At 37.3% G+C, this 21,681-nt stretch overlaps 1 protein-coding gene across 2 annotated transcripts; it reads right to left on the reverse strand.

The window, feature by feature from the left end:
• Positions 1-2,087: 2,087 nt before the first annotated feature.
• On the reverse strand, positions 2,088-19,330 carry org (oogenesis-related gene). 2 transcript variants are annotated; one of them, XM_028814700.2, is made up of 7 exons: positions 18,964-19,330; positions 14,536-14,616; positions 5,848-6,067; positions 4,161-4,306; positions 3,963-4,076; positions 3,465-3,516; positions 2,088-2,220 (listed from the first exon to the last, which is right to left on the reverse strand). In XM_028814700.2, the coding sequence occupies exons 1-6, from the start codon at positions 19,225-19,227 to the stop codon at positions 3,469-3,471; spliced, it is 873 nt and encodes a 290-aa protein (XP_028670533.1). In that variant the 5' UTR covers positions 19,228-19,330; the 3' UTR covers positions 2,088-2,220; positions 3,465-3,468. The 2 variants fall into 2 exon arrangements, with proteins under 2 accessions (XP_028670533.1, XP_051791276.1); XM_051935316.1 differs by having other exon boundaries at positions 14,536-14,609; positions 18,960-19,330.
• Between the last annotated feature and the right edge of the window lie 2,351 nt (positions 19,331-21,681).

Here is a 21,681-nt window from a genome sequence, read left to right on the forward strand (position 1 = left end):
CCTGTCACCACTGCTGTTAGCAATCGCCATTGGCTGTTCACTTTTGAAATGCTTCCGAGAAAGGGGATAATCAGAGAAGGACTTGAACAGAAAAACCACTATAAGCAGATCTGGTACTATATATTTCGATCCACAAAATACTGTGCCTGCTGTCCTAATAACTAGCAGAATTTCAAGAGATATCTGGACTCAATTTGAATAAAAGTGTGCTTTTACCAGTGAACTCTAGCACACATTAGATTGGATACCTTCCCTTTAATCATCACAGATCAGTTTAAATATCTAGGGGTAAACATCACAAGTAAACAACTCAACAGAATTTTGCTGTTTGAATGGAAAATATTTAAGCAAGACGTGCATAGATTGTCTACTCTCCACCTCAGTTTAGAAGGGAGAATTAACACCTTCAAGATGAACATCCTTCCTAAGCTTTTTCTATTTTAAAGCATCCCCAAACACATTAACAAATCATTTAAGAAATTAGATTCAATCATAACTTCATTTGGAATTCAAAACCTCCACACATCCAAACGGTAACCACATAACAACCTAAAGCAGAAGGTGGCATGGCTCTACACAACTTTCCATTTTATTACTGGACAGTAAATACAAGTTATTGTCAATATACTAACAACCCAATTGTACTTCATTCACTCAGAAAATGGAACCAATGTAGGAAGCACTTCCAAGACAGAAGCTTTTATTGGTGGCATCTCTACACGATAACTACCTTTTTCAACCCTCTCAAGCTTGGTTTTTAAATGTTGGGAAAACAAAATTAATCACAGATTCGTACACAATGTCTTTGCATCTTATGAACAATTAAACTCCAAATTTAGCTTTCCATCAACATCTGCACCATCTCCAAATCAGAAACTTTACTAAACAAAAGCTACCCCAATTTTCCTCACCTCCCACTTATTTCTATTACTGAAGAGATAATGATCAGGCTTTAAGACTCAAGCAGCATCTCTACAATTTATAAAAACATTTAAAAGTCCCTTCCTTACAAAGACCTCAGAGTACAGTGGGAAAAGAATCTCAACATTTCAGAAAATGAATAGAAGGCAGCCATGCACAATTCATTCCAGCTCACAAAGCATACAATTATTCAACTTAAAATTTTAATCCGGCACATCTGTCTCATAAAATTGTCCAAAATGTTTCCAGGCAAGACCCATCCTGTGAACATTGCAATCGTGCTCCAGCCTCATTGGGCCACAACTTTTGGGCATGCACCAAATTAACATTATGCTGGACCAAAATTTTTAAAAGGTCTATCAGAAAGCCTTAGTCTCACAATCACCCCTAACCCATTAACAGCTATGTTTGGTGTACTCTCAGGATGGGCTTAAAGTGGAGAAGGACAAACTAATTGCCTTTATTATACTACTAACACAAACTTATCTTGCTCAACTGGAAGAATCCTAGCCCACCTCTTAAGTCAGTGGGTAAATGATTTTATACACCATTTGAAATTTGGAAAAAATCAAATTCTCACCTAGTGGATTTGTTCAAAATTTTTAAATCTGGCAGGATCTAAAATCGATAAAATTTTAGAATAAGCTTTAATATTGGGGAACAACACTCTCCTAAGAGTTATTCTTACTGTTGGCCTTCCTCTTGGGTGGGTATTGAACTGAATTTAGTTTTGTTAGGTTTTACTTGTTTGTATAGAATGAATTTATTAAAAGCAAGTAACAATTAAAAAAATTCTTAATGAACTTTGAACTCAAGTGCTGGGAGAGATTATCCTCAAAATTACAGGAATTTGTTCCTTCGACTACTTTCATAATTGTGCAGGCATTTGTAGAGATCAACTATTACTATTATCCATTATAAATTTTAAAAGTTCTAAATTATCAACAGCAGCCCCATACAATCAAGCAAAAGTCACACCCCTCCCCACCCAACTGTACTCAAACTGATATTATACATACAAATACAGCACAAAAAACAACATTGTTTCTCATTTCACCCTTCTCAAATATTTCCAGTGCAAAGAGAAAGGATTATAGGTGGAAATATTCTACAGACTTCAACAAAAACATGGAAAAATAGTTTATTGCTTACTTTTTCAAAAAACAAAAAACATGCACACACAAAAGGCACTTGGTGCAAGACTAGTACTCCTCCAGGTACCAAACAGTTTTCTTTGAAACTCAAATTTTAGGCCCCTAGGGCTGGAAATGCCAGTCTTGGATCTGGCTGGTCTTCATTCTGCAAAACAGAAATGAAGCAGAGTATCAATTACAGTAGATAAAATGGCTTTAAAGTTTTTAAAGAGTATGTACCCCAACCGACTACTAAAGGCACTGGATGTCACTATTCTAGGCACATTTTTAAAATACTACTTGAACCGGGTTTAGGATGTGTGCTGCAGGCTGATAACACATCTTTTTCTGCACTATTTAGAAGAATAAAAGAAAGACTGAATGGATTAAAAGCTTGTCAGACAAACAATCTAAAAACATTGCATAAACACTTTTGTGAAAAGATGGAGACTGATTTGTGCAGACCCAACTAAGAAGCAATCTTGATACAATCAATAAGTAAAAAAAATTAAATCCTCAAAAAATTAATTGAACAAGGAATCAGCATATAAACTTAACAGGTGCAGCCAAGTATGTCATTTTGACTTAATGCTGTAAATTTTGTAGACTTCCTTTACAGGTAGTTAGGATCCCATGACTGCCAGTATTGTAGTGCGACATGCCCAGCAACTCAGTCGAACTAGACTTGCCTGATAAAGTTTGTGTCTCAAATCGTAAAGACATGTTCTGCATGCATGAGAGCTGAAAACCAATGAGCACATACCTGGAAAAGCAATGCATAAAATGCAGGACAAATATTTTGAACCTTGCAAACAGAACTGAGGCCAATCCAGTTTCTTACATGTTACATAAAACAATGGGCTGGTCAGCGCCAATAGTGTGGCTGAACTCCCCAGACCTGCAAACCCTTTGCATGAGCACTGGTTCTGTTAAGCAGCACATTGTTACCTGGCAACAAGAGGGGCAAGCACACAATTTGGAAACTAGCAACTGCTGAAAAGTCATAAGGCAGTGGTCTAGAAATCACTGGAAAATGTCAAATTACACATGAATTGACATCCTCATGCAAGGAGCTCAGCCACTGCAACCGTCAAGCTTGGCATTCCATCTGACCAGAAGCTGTTTAATGTGACATCAGCTTTACATATGAGCAAACCCCTTCACCTATCTGTATACTCCACTCCATACACAATTTGAAATACTTTATACAGATAACATTTTTGTAAGAAATAGAGGTGGTTTAAACGCAATAGTGCATTTTGCAATCAAATTCAGTAATTTTCAAAAGCACGTCTCAATTACTGGAGTATATGCCTCTACAATATCTAGCAAGTTATTATAAACAGCATAAACCTGCATCATGAAATGGTTCAAATGTACAATTTCAAATAAGAAAACTGATCTTTACACCTTATCAGGACTGCCGCTGTTCAGCACATTCACTTGGAGTACTGGCATTCTCCTGCAAAACAGATGCACAGCTTAATTTCAGATTATGAGAATTTGGATATTCGATATACAAGGATTTTGCACAGGAACAGTGAATTCTTTACATTTATTCAGCTAATGCTTTTACAGAAAGGAAACCTTAAAAATCGCACTGACATGGTTTCCATACTCCTATAATTGGAACACTGCTCCATTGACTGTCCATGTCCAGGTTTTAAGTGCAATTCTTAAGCGCCTCTGTGCCAAAGGTTACTTTTAAAATGCTCAACCACCTGTTTATCCACCAAGTTAAAGAGAAACTATATATTTATTTTGGAACTTTGCACTGTCAAAATAGAGTGCAATTAATTTTATAAAACCTGAACAGTTATATTTGCTATTGCAGTTTAAGACATTCAGAAGCTACGATAAACTGGTAAAGTCATTAAACTACAAAATAAGCTTTCAAATCTATCCTACCTGCGAATTTTCCTTGATCATAATCATCCCATCTTTATTTTCAACCTCAATGTCACTTTCTGTGTCATTATGTGTGCGGTTCTCCTCACTGTCAGTTTCCTCCTGGGTGCTAGGCTGACAAAAGTTGACAAAAATGATCAACTGAAAGAATAGTCAACTTAAAATGACAGTTCTGTTTACTAACATTCTCCCACCTACCTCATAGGTTGGATCATCAAGACAGTCTTCATCTCCAAGTTCTTCATTTAAAGCCTCCACCCAGGATTGGTGTTCCTCTTCATCTAAATCATCCTGCTTTCTTTTGTTGCCTTTCCCAGAAAGTTTGGTTGGTGAACAGCGAATTTCTGAAACCCATACACAACACATTTTGAGAAACTACAAACCCTAAGTCAATCAAAACAAAAATGTTCATCGGTAGAACCTGTTGATCCAATGTTAACACAAAATTTGCTAAAAGAACACCACAAAATGTGGATATGGGTATTTGAAAATACTCTAGTGACCTCTACCAGAGGAACCATTACTGCTGCTAAAATATCAAAGGTTTAAACAAAGTTTCAAAAACCAGAAAACAGGCATGGGTAAGCCTCCCAAACCTGCATTAGTTTACAAATACAGACTTGCTTATTTACATTTTAAAAAGTGGATAGTTGCATGCACTTTGGGGAGAGATGAAAGCATGAAGGCATCCTGCTTCATTGTATAAATCCAGTTTGTGTAAGAGCAAGATTCAGAATATACATGTTGTTATGTTGGATTTAGTAATGTGGGCTCCTTCAAAAGAAATGATTAAGAAAATGACACTTAAAAACTTCCCTTCATTACAGCTTATGATTTCAGAAGCACACACAATACACAAAATAGAACCAATGCAGTCAAGGGGAGAACTTGGAAACTTTATGCACACTATCAGGCATGAGAATAAAATACAGAACAGTAGATCTGAGAGGCAGCAGTGTTAATCACCACACCAATGAACCATTTGCCTTAAAACGGGTACAGTACAATTTAATCTCTAAATACACTCCCAGACATGAAAAAAAGGAAAGCTCAATTTTTATACGTTTGGAATTTGCTAGAAACAACATAAGGTTTTATACACACACACACACACACACAGTGTAACCTCAGTTTGCGAGCATAATTTGTTCCGGAAACGTGCTCGTACTCCAAAGCACTCGTATATCAAAGTGATTTTCCCCATATGAAATAATGGGGACTCAGATTTGTTCCACAACCCAAAACTATTCATATAAAAATGATTAATACAAAATATAAAGTAAAAAATACATGAAACAAATTAACCTGCACTTTACCTTTGAAAAGAATCATGGCTGGTGTGAGTTTTTAAACTCTTGTGGGACTGTACCCAACGGGACGACATGCGGAAGAGCATCCCAAAGCAATCGCAGTCTCCCAGTGCTGTAGCAGTTTGCCGTAAAAGCGAATCCGAAAAAAATCGCGGACATGCTATAAGTGCCTACCGTCGATGGGTGATACAAGGAACATTATAAATGTGCAGGGCCCTGCCTGACTGCTGTGTCTGTATATAAATGATCACGCTGTTGCAGTTTCAAACTAAATAAAGCCGGTGTTGCTAAAGTACTGAGACTCAGCTTCGTGTTTTAGGGTGCAAGACGGGGACTCGCATGTCACAGCACACACGTGTGTGCACATGCACACACACTACTCGTACTATAAGACCTTGCTCGTTTATCAAGTCAAAATTTATTAAATTTTTGCTCGTCTTGCAAAACACTCGTAAACCGAGGTTCCACTGTATGCGTGAGATTATTTTTATTATATAATATTTCACATATATACATACACACACACACACACACACAATTTGCCATTGCTGTATTCCAATACAGCTAATGTTTACCTTCTGAAATGGGTACCTTGCCGATGCTACTAGGAACTGGATATCCCAGTGCACTTTGGAGTCTGTAAGGCATGAAGGACAGCAACAATCTGGTTGCCCTATGCAGGCGCTTCCTCCCACTTCGATACTGCCTTGCCATGGTTGGAGAATACTCGGGACCCAACTCATCAATGGTACTCGACAGACCAGCCAACCAAGACAGAGCACGTAGCACACGTGTCTGAAAAAAAGTAAAACCGTTTACTGGCAATGGAATTAATGAGGATTGGAATTTCATTACAAAAGTTAAAAGCATTAAAAAAAAAGAAAAAAAAAAAAAAAGAAAAAAAAAGCAGCACCTCTTTCCCTCTGGGGCAAGAAACAAGCTAAAGCTTTAACAAAAAAGGCTAGAAAAGTTCACACTGCTCAGAGTAGTGACATTTTTACCCGACTGAAAAGACTAGAGAAAATTATACACTGCAAATTTATAGTAAACACAAGGGGCAAAAATTGATGGCCGATTTTGAAATCAATCTACAATCTGGTAAAACTACGTACATTCACCACCTGCTACATACAGGCATTTCCCAAAAGGTTCATCCATCAATGGCTATAAATGTAATTGGAAATCCTGTACATATTCTGTGGTTAAACACAAGAAGGTTTAACTTAGGCACCCCTTTGTCATAACATTTAGCTGGATTCATTTTAACCTTTAAGGTACCCTTAATTGCAATGAAACGGACATATTACAGTACATGCACGAATGACAAGGACCTTCAAAGAGAACAAAAATTTACACAAAACTGGACAGATTGCCAATTAATCAATATTTTCAAAACCATGAGTTAAATTGAAAATGCACAATATAAATGAGCAAGTACAAGTTAAAGCTATAGGGCCACAGTTGAGAGTTATTGCTCTTGAGTAATTTACCTATAAATTGATTGTTTAATTAGTAGGGATGTTCTGATTACTTAGCCACATATTTTCAGCCCCTGCTTTTCTAAGCTTTATGCTAATTTAGTTGTAGTGCTCATTTATGCAAGGTATTACTTGCATACACTTTATGCAGTGTAAAAAGGAGCAGTGAGTAGAAGCTTGTTTTATTAGTGAACGAGAGGCAATTGGGATATTAGCCTTTATGTTAAAGAAAGTGGAGTAATAAAAACTAGGGGTTTGGGGAGGGCATTGGGTTGGGACTGTGGGAAGACATCCTGTACAACTAGACAAAAATGGCAAGAAAAGCTAATTTAAGGAATTCAGGCCTTTAATTTTGTCCTTTAAAATGGATACTGCTTCAGTTTAGACATGTTCGTTTAAAATGCAGCAGGTTACACGTAATTGGAAAAAAACTAAATTTAAAAAATTGTTGCTTAGCAAACAAAAGGGCTTTTTTGCAAAAAAAAAAAAAAAAAAAAAAAAAAAAAAAAAAGTGTTGGTGTCATACATCTTAAATATTGGCAAGAAACAAGTACTATATTAAAACGGTAACCCATTTTTATAATTACACGTCAAAAAACTGTCTAGTTGAAGAAACCTTTATGAATACATATTTTAAACAAAAAGCTATAGTGCACTTATATAGTTGAATCATTTAAAATTAAGTGCATATACATTTACATTAAAGCAGTGCTTAGCTGTCAATATCAATCGATTGAGAATATACAGGTGCTGGTCATAAAATTAGACACTCATGACAAAGTTGATTTATTTCAGTAATTCCATTCAAAAAGTGAAACTTGTATATTAGATTCATTCATTACACACAGACTGATGGATTTCAAATGTTTATTTCTTTTAATGTTGATGATTATAACTGACAACTAATGAAAGTCCCAAATTCAATATCTCGGAAAATTAGAATATCAATTAAGACCAATGCAAAAAAAGGATTTTTTAGAAATGTTGGCCAACTGAAAAGGTATGAACATGAAAAGTATGAGCATGTACAGCACTCAATATTTAGTTGGGGCTCCTTTGGCCTGGATTACTGCAGCAATGTGGCACGGCATGGAGTCGATCAGTCTGTGGCACTGCTCAGGTGTTATGAGAGCCCATGTTGCTCTGAAAGTGGCCTTCAGCTCTTCTGAATTGTTGGGTCTGGCGTATTGCATCTTCCTCTTCACAATACCCCATAGATTTTCTATGGGGTTAAGGTCAGGCGAGTTTGCTGGCCAAATCAAGAACAGGGATACCATGGTCCTTAAACCAGGTACTGGTAGCTTTGGCACTGTGTGCAGGTGCCAGGTCCTGTTGGAAAATGAAATCTGCATCTCCATAAAGTTCGTCAGCAACAGGAAGCATTAAGTGCTCTAAAACTTCCTGGTAGACAGCTGCGTTGACCCTGGACCTCAGAAAACACAATGGACCAACACCAGCATATGACATGGCACCCCAAACCATCACTGACTGAGGAAACTTTACACTGGACCTCACGCAATGTGGATTCTGTGCCTCTCCTCTCTTCCTCCAGACTCTGGGACCTTGATTTCCAAAGGAAATGCAAAGTTTACTTTCATCAGAGAACATAACTTTTGACCACTCAGCAGCAGTCCAGTCCTTTTTGTCTTTAGCCCAGGCAAGACGCTTCTGACGCCCTCTCTTGTTCAAGAGTGGCTTGACACAAGGAATGCGACAGCTGAAACCCATGTCTTGCATACCTCTGTGCATGGTGGTTCTTGAAGCACCGACTCCAGCTGCAATCCACTCTTTGTGAATCTCCCCCACATTTTTGAATGGGTTTTGTTTCACAATCCTCTCCAGGGTGCGGTATTCCCTATTGCTTGTACACTTTTTTCTACCACATCTTGTCCTTCTTCGCCTCTCTATTAATGTGCTTGGACACAGAGCTCTGTGAACAAACAGCCTCTTTAGCAATGACCTTTTGTGTCTTGCCCTCCTTGTGCAAGGTGTCAATGGTCGTCTTTTGGACAACTGTCAAGTCAGCAGTCTTCCACATGATTGTGTAGCCTACAGAACTAGACAGAGACCATTTAAAGGCTTTTGCAGGTGTTTTGAGTTAATTAGCTGATTAGAGTGTAGCACCAGGTGTCTTCAATAATGGAAAATTAGAATATTGTGAAAAGGTTCGAGATACTGAATTTGGGACTTTCATTAGTTGTCAGTTATAATCATCAACATTAAAAGAAATAAACATTTGAAATACATCAGCCTGTGTGTAATGAATGAATCTAATATACAAGTTTCACTTTTTGAATGGAACTACTGAAATAAATCAGCTTTGTCATGATATTCTAATTTTATGACCAGCACCTGTATAGTTGCAGAAATGGTAGAAAAAGGTGAAATTATTTTTTTAATATAGGTCATTAAACTTGTCTGGTTATGCAAGAGTGTGTAAAAAAAAAAAAAAAAAAAAAAAAATCAGAATCGGCCAGTCAAGTAATATGAACTCTGATTGGTATTGGCCTTAACAACCTGATCGGATCATCCCCATTAAAATTAGCTGTGCTTTTATTTTCGCCTTTAGAAAAGCGCATTAGTGTTATATTTGCCTTTTTTGCAATTTATAAACTGTCATTTTCTTTTTATTCACTTTCTATGATGTTATCTCTCTTTGTTAAAGTGCAATACTGGCAATTAATGACAAGTACACTATAAACAGACACCAGAGCAAGCAATACTCACTGTTAAAGGGCAACTATTTTAAGGTTAACCCATTTGTGTATATTAATACATAATGTCCTAAATCACCAGAAAATTTAAAAATAAGACAAAATTAAAAGAATTTACAATTAAATTCCTGCTTTACTCAGTAAAAGTGCCACTTTGAAATGAACCAATAAAAACTGCGAACCAACATCTTGCTTAATTAGTGAAGGAAACCAACCAAAAAAAAAAAAAAAAAAAAAAATTGTTGGATTTAAGACTACAGGAGTGTATCAAAGAGACTCAGAATAGGTGACCCTACGATAAAGTGCAATGAATTGCTCAAACTTCAAATGTTTTAATAGTCTGCTTGTGGACACAAGCTGGACTTGCTTTTTTTTTTTTTTTTATAAAGATACTTTTAACTTTCATGGCACCATTATACAGCTCCGACTACAATCCATCCTACTCCCATCTTCATGCCTGTAAGACACCATCAGCTTCTTATAGTTAGCAAAGCCAGAAGATCAGGAAGGTTCTTTTTTATTTTAAATTTAAAAGTTAAGTCACTATTACCAATCAAAATCACAGCATTTTCATTTCATCTGCATTTAAGTACAACTTTAACATCTTTACTACCATTTCAATACACTACTGGTGTCACACACACAGTTAACACAAGCTGGTCATAACATAAACAGGAGCAGCTCTCTTGGTCCATCAGTTGGTGGCTGTTTGAACAGCTTTGGGTAATGGGGGAGGTAGGCCGTTACAAAGGGACTTGTACAATTAATTAGAGTAACAGTTATTCACATAGTGACGGAGATAAAGGTGATGTTAAAAATTGTAGCCAAGGACACTACTTCTGAATAGTGAAGTGCTAAATCTGGAGTTCTCTAGGAAGTAAAGATGTTTTGGGTTTAGATTCTCCCTTAAAAAAAGTGCTCCACAACTGGTGTGCCACAAGGAAAAAGCACTGCATATATGTGTAGCAGAACTACTTAAAATTGACTGCATTTCCTGGCGGTATAACCCCGAGCTTGCGGGACATTTAAAAAAAGAACCAAAGACACCGTGAGGACTGCCATTAGACATCCGTGTGCCTATACACCTCTCACATTCAACTGGATTGCAACTCATCCCTTGGATTACAGTTCCCACCTGGATATATGCGCTGTCCTATGCCTGCTTGTCCAGACTGGATACATCTTCTAGAGATCACACCCAATCACCTCACATTAGAACTGGTAGGCCAAAAACTTTACATTCCTTTCGAAGAGCTATTTACAAGGTATTTCTTTCACTCGTCCATCAACTGCCTTGGTATACTGGACTGTGTTGGATTGATCATGTTTGTTACACTGTGTTGTAATTTTATTGCCGTCAGGAATCTGGGGAGGGCCTTAGAATTTGTGGTTTTTATTTTATGTGTTTTATCAAGTAATTATGAAATCCATTAAATATCTATGCATCATGCTAATAACAGCAAAATAGCTTTGTGCGAGTGTGTGTGTGCCAGGTCAAGGTTGGGTGAATTCCCAGGTCCCCAAAAATAAATCACCATGTGAATCTTAGCGTCATCACGACTGCTACATGTGCGACATTCGCGCAAGTGTGTAGGTTCTCTTCGCTGCCTTGTGTGGGAGGCACAGGACAGGAAATGTTTTAAACAATACATAATTCATATAATACCATTTTAAATATGGTATAGTTTGAGGAAAGAACATTCAACCTCACCAAAAAATGAACCCAGCCCAAGCAGTGTTATGTTAAAACAAAAAAACACCACACATGAAGATTGTGAAAAGGCAAGTACAACAGAATACATTCGAAATGGATTTTCGTGGTGTAGTAAAGACGTGGCTCTGAAGCCAGAATATACAATTTGCAGAACTTTCTAATGAAGCAATGGTGCCAGGTAAACTAATTCATCTAAAAATCAAAACATTCCAGTTGCACCAACAAGGGCAAACCATTTCCTGCACATTTTAACTCAATCTAAAGTGGGGGCAATTTATGAGATTTTCTGTCAGTTTCTGAAAAAGCATTAGAAGCGAATTACCATGTTGCAAAATTGCACGTCGGTAGGTACAGAACTATTGGTGAAACACAAACATGCACGTAAATATTCCATTAATGCTTGGGCCTAATGACATTAAGGAAATGAGCAAAGTTTTGTTGGCTGATATTGTTAAATGACATATGGATGTTAGTGACATTCTGGAAACACTGCATATTAAAAAAAAAAACAAAAAAAAAAAAAACCTGCTGAAAAAAATGACTTCAACAGATAAGTGAGCACACATAAGCATTGTAGATTTCAATGAAGAGGACACAATAAAAGAATATTTAGCAAAGAGCTTTCAGAGCAGACAACTGGTGAGGAAATTTAAGCAACATGTTTTTGGAAAGTATGGCATTCAATAGAGTAACTGCATTAAAAATGGGGAAGGTTTGTCTTGATTGTAAAATGACAAAATCCAACCGTACATATTACACATTGCTGCATATATCGGGAAGCATTGATGGTCAAAAACTTGTCAGAGGAACTATTGCAAACTATGAATGAATGGGTCAACATCATAAACATTAAAACGAGCCTGAAACTCAGGGAATTTTTGAAATACTCGGCACAGAAATGGGATTGGAATAGCAACCCTTATTGTATTATACTGAAATGTTAATATGTTGGCTGCCCCAAGGCAAAGATCTGACAAGATTATCTGAGCTTTACTACAAGGTCAGTCAATTTCTATTAAATCAAAACAAGCCCAAACCACACCAGCATCTCGAAGATGAACACTGGACAGAGAAACCTGCATACATGACCGACATTATTTGAGAACCTGAATAAACTCCATAAAAAACGAGGTCAGAATGAAAATTTATTGACACTACGACAAATTAAATGGGTTCAAACAAACTTTGGCAAACAGAGTTATGACGAGGATCACTAGTAAAAGTACTAAATGATCAACTAGATTACAATAGAAAACAAGTAGATCATATTGGATTTGGCTCAAACACATTTAACATTGCTACAACATAAATTTAAGCAAAACCTTTACACAATTAATACGGACCAATACAATTGGATTTAAAATCCTTTTGCAACTAATGCAATGAGACGTCAAGAAAAATAATTTATATAGCACCTTATAATACACTTACATGCAACTCAATGTGCTTTCGACAGATCAATCAACAAAAACAAAGATATACCACACTTACTTGATCAAGTAAATACAATACAAAATAAACCAGGTATTGTTACGAAACTAACCACTTAAATGCAAAACAAACCTTCACTCTGATCAGGTGTTCTAATTAAAATATTAAAGGTTGACAACAGAACAACTAGATCTGACAGACATCTATAGTTAGATTAGTGTTTACATTTTTCCTAGACAACTCAGAACGTTTGAGGTTATTAAAAGTTAAAAATATACAAAAGCAAATAAAACTTCATGACACCTTATTGGCTAACTAAACAGATTACAATATGTAAGCTTTCGAGGTATCTTTGGCCCATTCTTCAGGCAACTTGTAATGTTGAAAATTCTACATAAGCCCTTCCCTTTGAGATTCAATAGGAATGTCTTAAATTTTAATGAACAATGGTTGCTACAATTGAAATTCACCAGAGTTCCACTGGATGTTTTCTGGATTACAGTCAAGGAAGAATATCCTCCAAATTCTGACATGGCTATTGCAGTTCTGCTCCCATTTTCTACAGCGTATCTATTGAACAAAGTTTTTCATCTAATTACAACTTAACTAAAAGTTAAAAAGCTATGATGTTAAATAAAAACACTTTGTACCCCCTATATTTTTGCTTTTGGTTTGTGGTGGAACACTGGGAAGGGTTTAGGAGTGGTGATGGTGTGAAAAGGTTGTGGGCGCACTGCCTTATAGTATTTAAAGTTTGTTCTAAACACACATTTTGCATGTGACAGAGTAACAGATGCACACAATAGTAAGTTTGCGTAAAGTGTGCCTGTGAGTTTACTGAAATTCTTGCCTTCATTAAACTTGCGATCCTCCTCTCTATCAAAAAACACACCAAACCCAAGCCAAATGGCACAATGGTTTTCCTAAGGTACACAGGTTAATTTGCACCCATTTACACCCCATTCTCGCTGAATGAGTTCATTGGTGAAAAAAAAATAAAAAAAATTAAGCAAAATGTAGAGGCGACATGAAATGAGTGTACTTCAAAACAATATACTGCATTATTTACCCTATACAACTCCACACACCTCACACACAGATGAGGAGCCTTCAGCTGGGAGAACTTTTTGCCAGAGTTAAGCTCTGTTAAGGAGGGGATGGGACAGCAGACTGCTTGACAAATTTACAAAACAAGATGCTGATGGAGAGGTGGAATGGTATTCAAGGTGGGCCGGGATTACGAGTTTTTTCCGTAGGCTTCAGGGTTTCTAGTGTTAAAGGGTTCAGTCACCTTATCACCCACCACAAAAACAATGATCAGTTATGGGGAGTTCATCTGCAGTACAATCAAGCTGGGTAACTCCAGAACAGCAAATCAAGTCCAAGATATGTCCTTTGGAAAGAGTGGGAACATCAGTATGCTGCTGGAATCCAAAACTCTCAAGGCAGGATGTAAAGTCTCTAGTAACTGGGACATTGATATTATCCATGTATAGTGAAATCCCCCATAAGTATTATGTTTGATGAAACAGTAGATAAGTGTGTAAGAAAAACAACAAAGTCGTTCAGGAAGTCATTATAAGATGAGAAACATACACAGAGGAGCATTTTTAATGGTGATAAACAGAGCATAAGCACATTTTAAACAAAGGGATGGTTCTGCAAACGAACATACCTTTTAAAAGGAATACTTTGTTCATAAAGTGTGAGTTGCACTTATGAATGCATAAAAGACAGCTTTGACTTTAAATAAGTTTTCATAAATGAGAAATGTTTTTATACAAGCAGTATAAGTAAAAAGTTTGGAACAACAGGGATCAATAGTAATTACCAGGCACAAAGACAATATTAAAAATGGAGAATGTTCGTTTTAGTACATGCCGCCTATTTCTACAAAACACTTAAGCACTCAACAACACCACTTACCATAAATCTGAAGGGACCAAACTTAGAGAGCCTATTCAGAACCAAGTGGATCACACCTTTTTTCTTCACAACATCTTTCTCCTGTAGAAGTGGAGGGGAGAGAAAAAAAATAAATAAATCCATAAACAAATCAATGGTTCATCAAGTAGAAGCACCTTTACATGGCATTTGTTCTTGATTTACCAGGATATGTATGTGTGGACCCACAGAAGAGGAATATCTCAATTCTAACAGGAAAAAAATGAGCCAAGAACCATTCTGATACAAACTTTAACCAGTACTTGTAGTACAATTACAATGGCTTCTTACAAATAAACTAAAGAGGTACAGTCTTGTGGTTAGAACTTCAGCCTGGTCCTGGATCAGAATTAAACACTCATATTATATAACCCTAACCCTATACATATAGTAAATGGGGTAATACATGGACTGTCAATCAAGTGCTGGTTCCCAGATCAAACAGATACTAGGAAATTGAGTAAACTGACAGCAAGCAGTTTTTCCCGGTGCCAACAAGACTCAATGTACTATTTTTTTTTGTTTACTAGCAATTTGTGAACTACCTTGACAAACACTCCTCACAGGTGGCGCAGTGGTAGTGCTGCTGCTTTGCAGTAAGGAGACTGTGGAAGATTGTGGGTTCGCTTCCCGGTTCCTCCCTGTGTGGATAGCGCTTTGAGTACTGAGAAAAGCGCTATATAAATGTAATGAATTATTATTATGGTGTGTACTTTATTTAAAAACTGAGCAAAATTGGAAGGAAAAATGGTCATGGTAAAAGTGACTAGTCAGAAATGGTGACAAAGTTGAGATGCAAAGAATTCCTAAAGGGCAGACCTTGTTTTGATAACAAGCATCAAAACTGGTGACTCAAGAGACATCACTGATGCACGTCACCCTAAACAAGTCACCTATTTTAAGGCCACAGTTGAAGAAAAATGTGAAGAGGCATTTCAGCTTAACAGCTTACAAATTTAAAAAGTATAAGAATCAAGATCTGAAAATCCCAACAATTATATTTTCATCTACAATATTAGCATTCACCCACACTGATGTGTCTCTATTGCATACAGATTAGTACTCTGGTAATACTGCATGAGTAAATCAGGTTTAGTGCATGCTATCCCACCCCCTCAACCTGCTACCATTTAGCTCCTGTATTATAGGACACCAAACATCTTCATTACTTTACAATTTTTAATATCACCACTCCACAACTATTTTAGAATTGGAGTCAATACATTACATGTTAACCAATATCTGCAGTCTAAACATTTTTCTAGTAGACTTCCTACACCTCATCTACTATGGTTCAGACTTTCAGTGAGAACACCAAAACAGTATTTTACATTACAAATTTGGCCTTACCACTCTCCTACAAAATTCGAAATCACATTCATAGTCTGTCTTGGGTACAATCAAGACAAATTCAACTTCTTATATACAGGCGGTTAACCTTTTTTTTTTTTGGTCAAATACCCACCCAACTCCGAAATTAGTGGGGCTTTAGAATATTCTCCTTCAAATAATTTAATCTATTTTTGGAGAAGCATACTTTTAATCAAGCAACATTAAAAAGAATTATCTTACAATACTCTCAGGGTTTAAAATATATACACAGGTAAAGAAAAGTCAAAGCAAAAAACGTAGCACAGGAGGAAGAAATCAACTGAACAAAGAAAAACATATGGTTAGTTTCAGAGAATTATCATCAGAAGATACCTATCCTGAGAGAAAAAAAAAAAAAAAAAAGTATATAGAGTTTCACAAATGAGAAACAATTTTAAAAACCAAATGGGCTGGGAGTGAATGGTCTGGCCACATTTATCAAACTGCTTAGGTTTAGACTAAAAAAAACACCCTTTATTGTTTCACATCCTGGCATGTCGAGAGACAACCACCTTTCTGGGATGCCGCAGTTGCAAGTTGTTTTCAGCTGAAAACTAATTTGCTACTTAACCTATCAGAAGTATATATCAGGTCACACAGACATGTTTTCTACTGGAGCTAAAAAAAAGGATTCAGAGAGAATTGAAAATGAATTCAGAATTTACTTGGGTTACACAAGCATGCACTACAGTAAAAATGACATGTTTAAAACATCAAATTAAGATGAGATGAACAAGGAGTACATATCTTGCTGTAAATCATACTACTGGCATTCTTACAAAAAAAAACCTTAAAAAGTGACTGAAATGGAAATGGGCACGTACAAATTCTAGTTAGGTTAGCCTATTTTATAAAACGCTTAAATGCAGAGAAATAAGCCATGGAAATTAAAAGTGGATGAAATTTTTATAAACTGGTTCTTTCAATTAACATATGGCAGATGTAGATGCCAGTCAGGGACTGAAGGCCAATCCATCATTACAACACATTTTACACATCCACTCACACATGCCAGACCAACACAGATGCCAACTGGAACAAAAAGACCAAATAAAATTTATACTTTTATAATTCATTTAGCTATTTGAGATCTTTACAGTTGCAATGACCCATTGAATGAACCACCACTAATTATAGAAATACTCCAGTGGATATGCGACTCATTTCCTTTTAATGTTGGGGGACCATAATCTGGTTTTTGACACAAAACTAAATATGTACGATGGTGACTGATATTCAAAACATGCCTCCATAACAGTGAATCTCTGGGGTGGAAAAAAAAAAAAAAAAAGCGGCCTCTTTCAATTAACTTCTAACTATGCTTTTAAAATACAGTATTTGCACGCTCGCTGTCCCATTCACTGTGGATAGAAATTAGTAAGGCCCACGTTTTTTTTTTTCTTAAACACGGCAAAATTAACATCTGAAGAAAAAAAAGGTTTTGGAGTTCATTCACATTCGTCATAGCTCGGAGGTCTTCATAGTCCAGTTTAATGAAACCGTACCAAATCAAATGAAAACAAGCCAACAATCGTGCGCCCCCCCCCCCTTTTTTTTATGTACATGGCTTTTCACTAATGGGTATCTAGAATGGGGCGGCACGGTGGCGCAGTGCTGCTGCCTCGCAGTTGGGAGACCTGGGTTCGCTTCCCGGGCCCTCCCTGCGTGGAGTTTGCATGTTTCCCCGTGTCTGCGTGGGTTTCCTCCGGGCGCTCCGGTTAGGTGGATTGGCGATTCTAAATTGGCCCTAGTGTGTACTTGGTGTGTTTGTGTGTGTCCTGCGGTGGGTTGGCACCCTGCCCGGGATTGGTTCCTGCCTTGTGCCCTGTGTTGGCTGGGATTGGCTCCAGCAGACCCCCCTTGACCCTTTGTTTGGATTCAGCGGGTTGGAAAATGGATGGCTCTTACATAACAGATGAAGAGATTTCTCCCCTAACAGGAGTTTTGGGATATGTAGAGTAAAAATGCGTTTTACGTCGCTATTTATGGATGCGTATTTGGGCCACGATGAAGAAAACAAAATTACGGACACAGTGAAAGAAAAAAAAAAAGCCTGTATGACGAGAATAAAGTCGACGACTTTACGATGTTCTACTTTAATGACAAACTACGAGAATAAGGTAAACTTGCCTGCGACTCCTCTTTGTGCAAGAGGAAAATCAGTTTAAGAAACACGTACCGATTAACATGGCCCGAGGAATACTTAAAGCATTTAATGTGCTACATTAAGTTATGACGTGGTTTGAAAAAATCTAGTAAAATTAAATATTCATTTAAGATGAAATTTTACGATATTCTACTTTAATGACAAACTACGAGAATAAAGTAAATATGTTGACTTTAATCTCGTCAGTTTTTTTTTCCCCCCTTCACTATGTCCGTAATTTTTTCTTCGGCGTTGCCCCAATACGCTTCCGTATTTATTTGCCAAGACACGTATGTGCCAACATTACACCCAGGTCGGACACAAGGCTGTTTATTTTTAACATGTCTTATAAACTTACACTTTCGTTTATGCATCTTTCGATGCCTATGATCTGAGGTGTAATCATAACGAAGCACTGCTCCGTCCTCTTCGAGCTCTAATTCGATCCGCCTCCCTTAGACACTGTAAAGCACGCACTTAGCCGACGCGCGTATTTCTGTTTTCAAGTTCAAGAGTACTAGTAGCATTACTGGACCTGTAAAATTTGACTAAGCGGGTTCCAAATAAATAAATGACGACGAATTGAACTTCTCTATAGCAAACAGGCGTATTTAGGACGTCCCTTGCGAGTAGAGCAGGCTTACAGAGAGGGGTCAAAGCAATACAAAACACGAACGTCCACTTAAAAATAAAAGGTGCCGACATGAAAACATCGCCAAATTCCTGATATTTTAGGGGGATTGAAGCATTTGTAGGAACCAAAAAATGGACATATTAATCAGCCTACTAAAGAAAACATACTGCAGTGGTTAACCAGCATGCCATCACGAAAATGGCGGCTGATGACTTTCCAAGACTTGAAGGCAAAGACACTTGCACGCGATTCCACTCACCTTACAAATTTCTGCCCGGTCGTTAGTACTACTCTTCTCTTTACTGGTGTCCATTTTTCCGTCGCCGCCTGACGGACCTGTGCTCTCACGTTCTGCACTTTCAGTCTCCGGTTCCCCGCTGCATTGGCTTGCCCGGCATACGCTACCATCGTTAGTCGCCGGCTCCACCTTGCCGCTGCTAGTGCCGTCTGCCCGGCTTACGGTGTCTGGTTCACCACTCTCGCCAAGTGGTTCATTCGTAGATTTAACAACGTCCGTATCCATGGCGCTAGAAATTTTGCACTCACCTTCCAAGAAGCTCGCTGCAAAAAGAAAAACAAAAAAATAAAAACACCAGACCCGCGCATGTAACTTTCCCGCCAATTTGCAAAGGCGAGGCCACTGCCAATCAAATGCACCCTTGTCAGCGGGAGCCACTTTACATAATTAATGAGCGCCCAATTGGACTGGGCGTTGGATTTAAGCGCCAAATCAACCCTTAGAGAACGTCAGACTGCGTCCATTTATAGGTGTATGAGGTGCCGTTTAGGACATAAGTCATTCTTCATTATACATACACTCTATGTATAGTATACTGAAATGCCTACTCTGAAGTGAAAAGGTTATATCGTATAATGAAATGCATACAATGAAACACACATATTCTAAAGTGAAATGCATGCACTGTATATTGAAATGTATATATTCAAGAGTGAAATGCATACACTATACAGTGAAACAAGTACACTATACTGTATACTGAAATGCCTACAGTTTATAGTGAAACATATACACTGTATAGTGAAATGCATATGTTCTACAGTGAAACATATACACTGTATAGTGAAACAAATGCACTCTATGCTGAAACACGTTTGTTCTATATTGAAATGTATACACTGTATACGGAAATACATTCTATAGTAAAAAGCACACACTATATACTGAAATGTTTACAATGTACAGTGAAATGCATATGTTCTGTAGTGAATCATATACATTGTACACTGTATAGTGAAACAGATACACTGTAAACTGAAACACATATGTTCTATAGTGAAATGTATACACTGCATACTGAAACACTTAAACTGTATATTGAAATGTATTCATTGTCAAGTAAAACATACAATGTATTGTGAAATGCATATACCGTATACTGAAATGCATAAGCTATATGATGAAAAATATATACTGTCTATTGAGATACATAAACTGTAGAACATGCAGTTCACACCGAACTCGATTAAACATGTCTGGGAAGGCACTTTAGTGTCAATATATACGTATAATACATTAACTTTAACCACCTCTTTCAAATCCCCAATATTGTTTTATTTTAATAAATACCGGTACACTGCACTGATATCAAACTGCTAATAAACCAAGCTTCAGACAAACTAAATGCACAAACCTCCTAACCCTGAAGAACTGAATTTAGGGATTTTTACCAGGGTGTGTAGTTGTTTCCCCCCTTTGGATCATTTGTAGGTATATAATTAAAAAATAACTGCTAAAGCACTACTCCAATTTGTGCTTAAAAAAAACCCCAACTTTCTTTATAACTACATATGGCATGTTTATCTGAATTTCATAGATCCTCCAATACCTCACAATCATAGCAGTGTGTGTCAATGAATTTGTTCATTTTGCAAGACAGCACATTTCCAAGAGTTTCATATGCAAGCTGACCTCTGAATTCTGTCTTTATCTGAAAGGGCAGGTTGTGCTCTACAACACTATATGGTGTATTCTGAACCTCTACCCTGGTCACTTCTTCTTTCAGACTTTTCTGATGCTGTGTTGTCAAAAAACATGTTGAAATGTCCTTACGGCCCTCCCTACTCCTTGCCTCCCTACATGATGTGGTTCTTGAAGAAATAAAAATAATGTGTTTCACAACTTTAATAACAAAATTAAACTGTAGCTTTTTTTATTCATAATACAGAAATGGATTAAAACTGACAAATAATATATCACAATTACATTTTTTTCCATTTCCATTAGTAACCATTTTAGCAAAAAAATGGAATTAATTTGGTTTCCATTCATCAGAGAAATACACTTCCTATTCTCAAAATTTATTTTAAGTAACTATTTTAAAGAGCCCATATGTCCGGTCAATATTCAGTGAGTGGATGCAGAGGTGGTGAACTCCTACAAGTATGTGGGGGTCCACATCAATGACAGGTTGGATTGGTCTTGTAACATAGAGGAACTATAAGATGAAAGAGCACAGCAGGCTATTTTTCCTTGGGAGACTAGATTCCTTTAATGTGGGTATTAACATCCTTCACATCATCTATGCTGTGGTGTGCTGGGCTGATAACATCATTTATAGAAAGGTCCATTGAATTAACAAGCTAATTACAAGGACCAGCTCAGTTGTGGGATGCACTCTGGACCCCCTGGAGGTTGTAACAAAGGAGGGAATTAAAACAAAAATGAGTGCCATTATGAACAATTCTGCACATCCACTTTCTGATACACTAACTCTGAGGACTTTCAGCCAACAAAGAAATGTTGCAGGGGCTCCATTATACTAATAGCAGTACACCTGCATAATGCTTTGCTATGTCTGTGACAGCCAAGTCTGAAGTTTCCGTTCTGTTTAAAACTTCTTTCTTTTTAAAACTTCTTTCTTTTTAGACATTCATGTGTGTGTGTGTGTGTGTGTGTGTGTGTGTGTGTGTTGTCTCAGGAGGCTGGGGGTCAGACCCAGCCAGGATGCCTGGAAGG

Source organism: Erpetoichthys calabaricus, chromosome 12 (genome assembly GCF_900747795.2).
Source record: "Erpetoichthys calabaricus chromosome 12, fErpCal1.3, whole genome shotgun sequence".
In the NCBI taxonomy this organism is placed as follows: domain Eukaryota; kingdom Metazoa; phylum Chordata; class Cladistia; order Polypteriformes; family Polypteridae; genus Erpetoichthys; species Erpetoichthys calabaricus.